Here is a 9,826-nt window from a genome sequence, read left to right as displayed (position 1 = left end):
AGAACACCAGAGACTACAAACTACTTTTTGCATTGCTTTTGTGATTGGGGCAGTGTTTTGGGGTGTACGGGCATAGCTAAAGCTATGGGAGAAACTTAGGAGGGGAGAGGGGAAGAGAAGTTATAAAAGATACAGGGCGCACACCTCTCTGAATTCCCCAAGAAGGATAAAATACCGGTGGAAAAAAGTGTTAGGACTCCTAAAAGCACACCCTATCAGCTATGCAAATTATACATCGTGGAGGGCAAGTCATGGTCCTTTGGTGGCAAGAGAACATAAAAATTGCAAAATGTTCATCAAGAGAGGAAACGCAAACCAGAAATGTTAAATTCTGAGAGAGGGTAAATAGGAGTTAGCTGTGTACCACGGTCAAAGGAAGAACCACGCTAAAGCCTCAACTGGTGGTTCAGGACCATGGACATGCCCCCTCCCCGCCAACAAACAAAATCCAAGAGATGCAGATGCTGAACTGCACAGAATCAGTATTTCCATGACCCAGCTAGAGCCACTACTCTATACCCACCATGTGGCTTTGAAGAAAGCAGGGTATGACACGCGCTATCCGTGTCCTGCCCTCATCCCCTTGGCCTTGACCTCAATACCCCGAAGGATGGTCCCCATACCTGCAACCCTATGCCAGAGGCCTTTTGCTGCGGTCCCACAGGGCCAGCTCCCAGTGCTGGGCCTTCAGTGCTGCTGGAAGTGGCATTAGTTCTGAAGAAGATTCTACCCTGTCTCCCATAGCTCCCCAAAAGGACTGAGTTCTGGTTGCCCACAGCAGAACCTGGCTCTCAAAGAGATTCTGGATGCTTCTGTCACGTCCAAGCCTCCCTATCTCATTCCCTACCTGTGTTTCCTGGGGGAACATGACTCAGGACAATAGGCGCAGGCATTTCTGAGCCCGGGGCTTCTGGTTGGGGGTAACAGTGCTGATGTCACAGACGGGGTTCCAAAAGGTTATGCGACCCTGAACTTTCATCCGTTCATCTTTTAAAGTCAGGAAAATAAATCATGCTCAGCCTGTCTACGAATGTGCCTCAAGAAATTCCAGTCTCTAACGAGCATTAAAATAATTGTAAATGTGCTGTCAAAAAGATGTGTCTATTTTTATTATTTCATTCAAAAGATTACCCAGAAGACCAAATCTCCTCCGGAGTGCCTTTAAGATTGAAATTAACCTAGGGCAGACTACAAGGAGAGAAATGCCAGGAGCCCTAACGTCTGGTTTTCTTAATACCTCTTACATGGTGCCTGCATCCTAAGGCCAGGGAATGGACCTTTTTCATTCTTTTAGTGCCAGAACCTAGCCTAGTGCCAAGCACACAGTGGGCCTTTAATACCATTTGTTAAATGCATGAGCTATTATGAACCTACATGTGACCTTGAACAAGTCACCTAACCTCTCTGGCCCTAAGCCAAAGCTGTCTTTGAGTTCTTGCAGCTCTAACCTTTTAGGATGTGAAAGAATATTGGCCACTGTATTGTTTTGAGAAAACACAGATGCAGCTAGAGGGACTGGAAGTGGACATGCAAGCCCTCGGGAGGCTGCATCAGCCAAAGGCTAGTGCTGCTGGAACTGGGAGGAGATTCAGTTTCATTGCTCTTGATGGGAAATAGACCTTAACAGAAGTTACAGAAGAGGAAGGGGAAGAAGGACAGGATGTGTAAGGAGGTCTCTGTGTACAAGGTCCGGGGCCAGGTGAGGCAGGAAAGGAGGACATCAAGGATTTCAGGATGGTTGTTTTCCCAACGATAGCCAACGGGAACTTCAGCCAGCACTCAGGCTGTAGCAAGTCAGAGGGAAAAACCAAGGCAGAAGAGATGGACCCATTAAAAAGAAGCATGCAAGCCTCTGCCAATTTTAGTCCTGAAGGCACATTGCTAGGCTCCTGGACTCCAAGGAGTCAAAGAGAAAATCCGAGCTGGGCTTGGCAGTCCCAGAAAGTATGTCGTTTGGTCAGTCAAATTGGATTCTTCCAGCTCTAGCCAGGGTGAATCAGGTTATATCTTGATCGTTTACTTGTCTAGTTCTCCCCCTAAATGTCTGAAATGAAGGCTACTAAGAGCCGTTTATAATTCAGCCCACGAGGCAGGACTTACCAGGGCCATCTGCTTGACGCTCCTAATAACCCAATTTGTCATTAACCCCATTTTGTAGGTGAGAAAACTGAGTCCCCAAGGAGGGAACATGAGTTCCCTCAATCTAGAGTTGGGGCTCCCTCCAGGTCTGCCTGACTCCTAAGTGCTCTTTTGATCCCACGACAGAGCCTTTATCCATGAGCACAGCCAAAGAACATCTCACAGAATCAGGAGAATTTGGATGAGTGGAGTATCTCGAAATCAAAAACTGGTCATATAATAAGATTTCAGAACCTCCCCCCGCCCACTGTCCAGAATGGTGCCCGTCACTTCTAAACTTCTTTACCAAGGGGCCCCATTTGTCATTCCACATGTTAGGCTCAAAGGAAAGAGGCTGTTGTCAGATGCAGTCACCATCAGGAATAAGTGATGGAAACCTTCCCAAGAAGAGAGAGAAAGGAGCCTGCAACGCTGGACACCTGCCATGAAGGAGAGGCTTGCGAATGCCAATGGCAGACATAAGTTAGATGATTTCACCAGATTGGTGGGAATGGCATGCCTAGCAAGGGGGTACCATTTCTAGGGTCAGGACCCCTGCCCCAGTGCTAATGGTAACTCCTATGTGTCCTTGTGTAAATGACTTCCTCTCTTGGGCCTCGGTTTCCCCATCGTGAAATCAAATGATTCGCCTTGATGACCCCTGGGCTCCTCCCAGCTCTGACGTTCCAGACTTTGATGGGGTTCTGGGTTGAGGGACAGACTTTAGGAAAAGTTAAAGGGCTTCTGAGATAGCAAGTAAAAGCAGATTTGACTCTCGAAACTTGGGCAACTGCTCAGTGTGGAGCAGGAGTGAGAGAGATGGGAAGAATTATTTAAGAGATGACATCTTAGCCTTGGTCACATCAAAAAGTGGTCTCATAATGGACAAGTCCCTTCTCTACTGTGAGCCTCAAGTCCCCAGGCAGAATCTGAGTAGTGGTCTCCCATCAGCACTCAGCAGTGGTTTGGACTCAGTGACGTCCTGGACCCTCACCATCCCAAACACTAAGGTAACAGAGGGAGAAAGCAGTGTTCTCTTAGGAGCTGTATGAGAATTTCTGTTGGGGTGAGGGGATGACCCTGTTTTTGTGGAGAAGATGCCCTGATGAGACCCTTGGGGCCCTCCAGGGCCTGGCCACCTGCTTCTGAGAGAAAGAAGGGTCTCCTCCTGAGACAGAAGAGAGAATGTGCAATTTCTACCGTGAGGGAAGTCGTAACAGGGTTCTGCAGGGAGAGGTGCTGGGTGTCCCCCCAGCTCACATCCCTGTCTTCGGAAAAGTCTGAGAAATCAGGAAGTGCTCAATGGTATTGGGTATCCTCTGGAAACAAGTGGATAGGCTGAGTTTTCAATCTGAGATTAAAGAAGCAAAACAGAAAAGCCAACAAAAGCCAGAAGCACACAATAGGTCTTTTAAAAAGATCTTTGTAAGAGGAAGGTGTGCTTACTTTATTTTTTTTTAAGATTACCTATTTAAGTAATCTCTGTTCCCACTCACAACCCCGAGACCGAGAGCCCCATGCTCTTCCAACTGAGCCAGCCTGGCGTTCCAAGGCACACTTGCTTTTTAGAAGCCCCACTCCACACTCAATACCAAGTGCACCCAACACAGCTGAGTTGAGGTTGACGAGGTGATATAAGTAATGTGGCATGTTCAGCCCTTTAATTAAACATTTATGACTTTGAAGTTTTGTTGTTGTTGTTGTTGAACTTGAGAATGTATTTTCCCTCCGTTTCTGTAGCTTCTGTCTGTGCTGGTAGGGCTCACTTGGTAAAGTGCTTTGGCAGAAGGGACTCTAAGGCTGTGAGTTTGCAGGATATTTTGCATACATCTTGAAGAGGGCTCAGAATTTAAGTGAAAGTGGGGATATTCAAGAAAAACTCACTGGAAATAGAAGGGGGAGTGGGTTTGGGGGGGTTACCCACGTTATACCAGTTGCCAGGGGGCTACATGTAACTGCTTGGCTGCCAACACTTAACCTCCGGGTCCTGGACGGAGCGTGGATGAGGGAGCGTGCCTCCACAGCCCCCAGGACTAAGGCCTCCATGAGACAGAGGTCAGGGCTGGGAGAGAGTCCACGGCACAAGGTTCTCACAAGGGGCGCCCCTTGGGGAAGGTCAGTATTCACTAAGCACTTTCTCTGGCTCTGGAATCTTACACATACCTTCTCTTTCAGGCCTCAACCTGACCCTTCAATGTGAGCCCTCCTCCAACCCATTTTACAGATGAGAGTACTGAAGCTCAGAGCCATGAAATAGCTCTCCTAAGATCAACAGTTGGGGCAGAGCCAGGAGTGGAATCCTAGTCTGTCTGATTCTAAAGACAGTGCTCTTTTTGCTTCATTTATGCTACTAGGAAAAGCAAAATGAAGGGAGGAAAGGGAAGCAAACAAAAAATGGAGGAAAAAAGTTGTGTTGTTCACCTCTTTACCCCCTCGCTTGAGAAGGGGGGCATTTTCAAGTTCAAGAGAGAGGTAGCGGGGCCTTCACACAGTCCTTGCTGCCTGCAGACCCAAGGAGAAGCGTCAGATCTGGGATTGAGCACCAGATGATGCTGACAACCAAGGTGCATGAAATGCCAGTGGGTCCTAGTGGGTCAGTGTGGCCACTGGAGAGAGGCTTCTCTGTATTCTCAAGGGAAGAACAAAGTGGGGATCAACAACGATCAAAATGATGGTCCCTCTGGGGCCTTGCCCCCACAGCGGGGTCACCCCCCCCTTCCACCATAGTCAGCAGAGAAGCAGAAGGGTCTGAATCACTTCGACTGAGAATCGTTATTAGCAGGGGCGCCCGGGTGGCTCAGTCAGTTGAGCACCCGACTCTTGATTTCGGCTCAGGTCATGGTCTCAGGGTTGTGAGTTCAAGCCCTGTGTCAGGCTCCACACTCAGTGTGGAGTCTGCTTGAGATTTTCTCTCTTCCTCTCCCTCTGCCCCTTCCCCCCAGCGTGTGAGCACATGCATGTGCGCTCGCACGCTCTCTCTCTCTCCAAAATAAATAAATAAATAAATGAATCTTTTTTTAAAAAAAGGATCATTTTAAGCCACAGTGAGGGCTCTAATAATCAATGCTAATTTACACACCACTCCTTCCCAAAGGTCTCTGTTTGAGAGGAGAAGTGTGATTTCTTGGTCTGGAGTCATGAACATGCCCCACATCTGGGCCACGGGAAGGACTCAGAAATGTGGAGGGCTTATAATTCCCACTATCTCTTCACCTCTCTCCAGCCTACATCTTTAGAGTATCTCACCTGAAGTGTCTATAGTTTCTGCATTCAAATCACATTGGGTTAAAAATGAGAGGACCTAAAGGCTGAATCCCATGAGTGCTTCCTGTTTTTCTTTTGGAGTAGTATAGGGAGATTACTTGGTCTTTCATTCACTTCTTAAAAGAAACATTTCCTGTGGTATTACTTTTATCAATTTATCCAGCCATCCAGTCAAAACACTTCATTAAGTCTTATTAAGGGCAGGTTCCGGGCTTGCTGACAGCGATGGGAAAATGGATTAGACATCGCCACTGCCCTTCAGGAACTCATGTCCAGTAATCATTGGGAGTTCTGCATCCCCCTGAAAATTTGGGGAAACTACTGACCTTCTCCAATCATCAAAATGCCTGAAACTCAGGAATACATAATATTACATCTAAGTTCAAGGGAATTCATAGACCTGCCCCCTACCCCCCCACACCCCATGGGAATCCATTATTCCTACTCAGTAGAATGATGGCGGGACCTTTGCTTGATGGTCGGACACGTCTGAGGTAGGACCCATGCTTGAGTGAGATATCATTTTGGGTATCTGATAAAGGGACCATGTTCCCTCTGATAAAACAAGGAAAGGAGAAAGTCCTGGCACCTCTGAGAAATGGGTATACAGATCTTCCTCGACATATGATGGGGTGACATCCCAATAAACTCATCATAAGTTGAAAATATTGCAAGTCAAAAACGCATTTGTATTCCTAACCCACTGAACATCCTGGCTTAGCCCAGCCTACCTTAAACGTGCTCGGAACACTTACAGTAGCCTACAAAGTGGGGCAAAATTGTCTCACACAAAGCCTATGTTATAATCAAGAGCTGAATACCTTATGTAATTTATTGGCTGCTCTACTGAAACTGGCAGATAGAATGGTTGTTGGGTATCAGCTGCGAAGTGCCACTGCCCAGCACCCCGATGCTGTGTTGGACCACATATCAGCAGCCCAGGAGAAGGTCAAAATTCAGAATTCAGAGTAGGGTTTCTACTGAAAGCACGCCGCTTTTTACACCATCAAAAAATTGCAAGTCGAACCATCATAACTTGGAGATCATGTCACGTCACGTCAAACCCTCAGTATTCTGACTGGAAGCCAAGAGCGTTCCTTTAGAAATACCACTAACTTGCTCTGTGATTTTCTCCAAGTTCCTTCTTCCCTCTCACTGGACCTCGGTTTAACCATGTTTCCAAATAATCGGTTATTTGACCTGAGCTCTGAGAACCCTTCTGGTCCTGACATCCTCAGTTAGCCAGGCCAGCCTGACTCAGCCTCACTCACCCAACACTCCAGGGCTTTGCTCAGGAGATCCCCATCAAGAGTTCCCGCCCACAGCTGCTCCCCTCCCAGTGGATCCCTCCTAAAGAGGAGCAGTGGCTTTGGTGAAAGACACACCTGGGCCCCCACATGGATCCCACCCTGGAGAGTGTGGCCTTGGGCAAGCTCTTTAACGTCTCTGAGGCTCCATGTCCTCCGCTGGGAACAGAGCAATAATCCTAAAACGTATCTCTTGGGCTTACTGGGTCCTCATCCTAGCCGGTTCCAAATGTTACTTTCTTTTCATCTTTCCCTCCCTCCCTCCCTCCCCCCCTCCATTCCTTCCCTTCTCTCTTCTGTAAGACTTGCAAGGACCCTGGAGGAGATGTCACCATCTTATTATCCACACTCTACTTTCTCCTTGGCTGCACAACAAGGCAGTGCACATAAATTCCCTCCATTGGTGGAGGGAAATCAGAAGAGCAGATAAAAGCCCGCCTGACCCTGGGTGTTTGAGACCCAGGGGAGGGTCTGGAAGCACCCTCTGGGCTTCCCACAGAGCAAGCAGGGCAAACCCAGCCCAAGGGCCCTCCTCCATACCTTTCAGCTGCGCGGGGTGACGGCACTGGAAGGAGCATTTGCTGCCAAAGGTGGTGCCTTTAAGGCAGGAGAAGGACGCGGCATAGACGTGATGCTGGTCTGGGACGCCGCAGTCCACTGGCTCGCAAGCCACCTGCTTGTTCCACTTGCCCTCGCTGCAGGTCACTGTGACGCTGGGTCCCACCTGGAAGGCAGAGGTGGAGACAATAAGCACACTGAACACCAAATGTGGGGAACACCTCTCCCCTCACCCCGGCCCCACTAGTCTCATCCTGGCCCCAGGAGATCCATGTTGAACTGTAACTGGCTTTTAATGAATTAGGTATCTCAGTTCCCATTCTTCAGATGCAGACACTGAGGCTCAGGGACACTGATTAGCTCCAAGTGACACGGCCGCACTCCTAACTGCTCCCTGCAGAGCCTCCCAGATCAGTATTCCCATGGTGCTGGCTGATGAGAATCTCGAGGCTCAGACCTCCTGGGGCCTGATGACTTCTTTCATGAACTAGCCTGTGAAAAATGCACAAGGTGGTTCACTGGCTCTCGATCGTCATATCTTTTCTTGGCTATGCAAGAGGTAACAGGTACCCCTTGCAGCGTTTGGCACCGAGTGGGCATTGCCCTGGGATACGGGAGGCCCGGATGTTTGTCCTCTGTGCTATGAGACCTTGGGCAAGTCCCTTTCCTTCCTTGAGCTCTTGCATTGGCACTGAAGCCCAGAATGGCTCTAAGAGCCCCTCCCTGCCCTGAGATAGTTGAGAGAGGTAGACATGAGGACAGAACAAGCCTGGGAAAAGCGAAAAGGGTCGACAGGGCTTTGAACCAAACCAGAAGATGGCAGGGGTGCGTGGGTGGAGGGGTGAGGCTGAGCTTCAGAGCCAAGGGAGGGACCGCCGTGGGCAGCCCACAGGCTGCCATTCAAGGAGGAAGCCGCCAGATCCCAGGGGATTGGGGATGCCAAATGTTGATCTGGAATTTTAAAAGCAAAGGACATTTTTCCCCTCTTGAGCACACATCAAAGGGAGCAGAGGTCCCTCCCTGCCAAAACAGCCTAATTGTTTCCGCAGGAGTTCAGACCTGCCATGTCAAACACAAGGAAGGAGGTGTCTAAGACAAGCAATTGAGGGCCCCGGAGCTCCCTCCAGCGGGACTCTGTTCCAGCCCAGAAGCTCTGTACCTCGGCCTCCCCAGCTGCAAGGAGTGTCCCCGTGTGTCTGCAGCAGAAAGGGCAAGCCTGGCAGCAGGGCCCCGGGAAAGGCTGCGTCTAGCGACCGAGCTCTGGAACCTCAGATCTCCGGGCTTCATCGCTCCACTCCCCACACCCCCCACCCTGAGACCCCACAGCAGCATCTGGCTGAAGCAACACTCTGCCGCATCTCAAATCCACCCACTGCCATGGCCCTTGCGCCGGACACTGCCCTCCTCCGTGAGCAACTCCGATGACCCGCGAGGGCTCTCCCCGGGATGGGTCTCACCGCCAGATGCCAAGCCACACCCAAGCGGGCAGCCAGAAGGACCTTGACCAACCATGATCTGACCACATCACTGTCTTCAAAAGCTCCCTGTGGCCCTAAAGATCAACCTCAAACTTCCTGGCCAAGCGAATAGGGCCGTGCACTGGTGGACCTTGCTGGCCCCTCCAGCCTCATTGCTTGGGTGAGTTGGGCGGGGAATAAATCTGTCTGTGGCATGCTCTTTTCTCAGCCACAGGCCTCCTCCTACCATTTCTGCTTGTGCCCAGAGCACCCGTTTCTTCCCCCCACCCCCAACACACCCCTGTGCCCATCCATCTATCTGGTTCTCTGTTTTCAAGCCACTTCTTCCAGGGTGAGTCCCCCTGGGCTTTCACCACACCCGGCACCTGCCTAGACGGGCATTTATCACACTGAGAGGTCATGACTCACTCCTTGCCCGCTCCCGGCAACAGTCCTCCTTGGGAGGAGGGCCTAGGTTTATCTTAGTGACATCTGTTTTTTTCTCTAGCACCTACTACAGCATCTGGTCCCTGGCGAACAGATGTTTTGCAATCTGTTTTACAATGACAGTGAATGAGTGAACACCTCATTGACAGAGGGCTCACCTCTTTCTAAAGCAGCCCCTTCCATTGTAGCGGAGCTCTGCCTGTGAGGGTTTCCTTCCCAAGTGCTCCGCACGTGCTTTTCCACACTTACAATCCCAACAAAGACTCTGATACGTGCTGTGTGTATGGAACACTATTCTGCACAGAAACCCTGGTCTTGGAAATTCCAGATTCATGGATGGATGCATTCAATCAACACGTATTTATTGAGCATTTGCTGGGTTGCGGCACCCTGTGAAATGCTCAACAGCCGGTCAGCCAGCCTCCCCCCACCCCCAACCCCGCGGGACCGCAGAGGGGCTCTGAGCCCAGCACCTGTGCACACCTGGCTCTTGATGAGCTCGTCGTCCCGCTGTATCTGGAGCACGTAGCCCGTCCGGCAGCTCACGGTGCACCGGGCGCCGTGGTACCGGTCACTGCTGGAGCAGTTGAGAGACGCGTTCTCCACGGCTAGTTCTGGGCAGTCGGCGGCCTCACACGCGAAGTGCACGCAGCTGGGGAAGAAAGCAACAAGAGG

At 50.3% G+C, this 9,826-nt stretch overlaps 1 protein-coding gene across 1 annotated transcript in view; it reads right to left on the bottom strand.

Annotated features, from left to right (window-relative positions):
- PAPPA (pappalysin 1) overlaps positions 1–9,826 on the bottom strand; it is a 240,753-nt gene that overhangs the window by 50,286 nt on the left and 180,641 nt on the right. Inside the window, exons 14-15 of the mRNA XM_036087337.2 lie at positions 9,635–9,803; positions 7,230–7,413 (exon numbers count right to left, since the gene is read on the bottom strand). Coding sequence (XP_035943230.2) covers positions 7,230–7,413; positions 9,635–9,803 — 353 coding nt within the window. The remainder of the gene's footprint in view (positions 1–7,229; positions 7,414–9,634; positions 9,804–9,826) is intronic.

The sequence above is a fragment of the Halichoerus grypus genome, chromosome 14, assembly GCF_964656455.1.
Source record: "Halichoerus grypus chromosome 14, mHalGry1.hap1.1, whole genome shotgun sequence".
Classification (NCBI taxonomy): domain Eukaryota; kingdom Metazoa; phylum Chordata; class Mammalia; order Carnivora; family Phocidae; genus Halichoerus; species Halichoerus grypus.
This window is presented reverse-complemented; position numbering and strand designations above follow the sequence as displayed.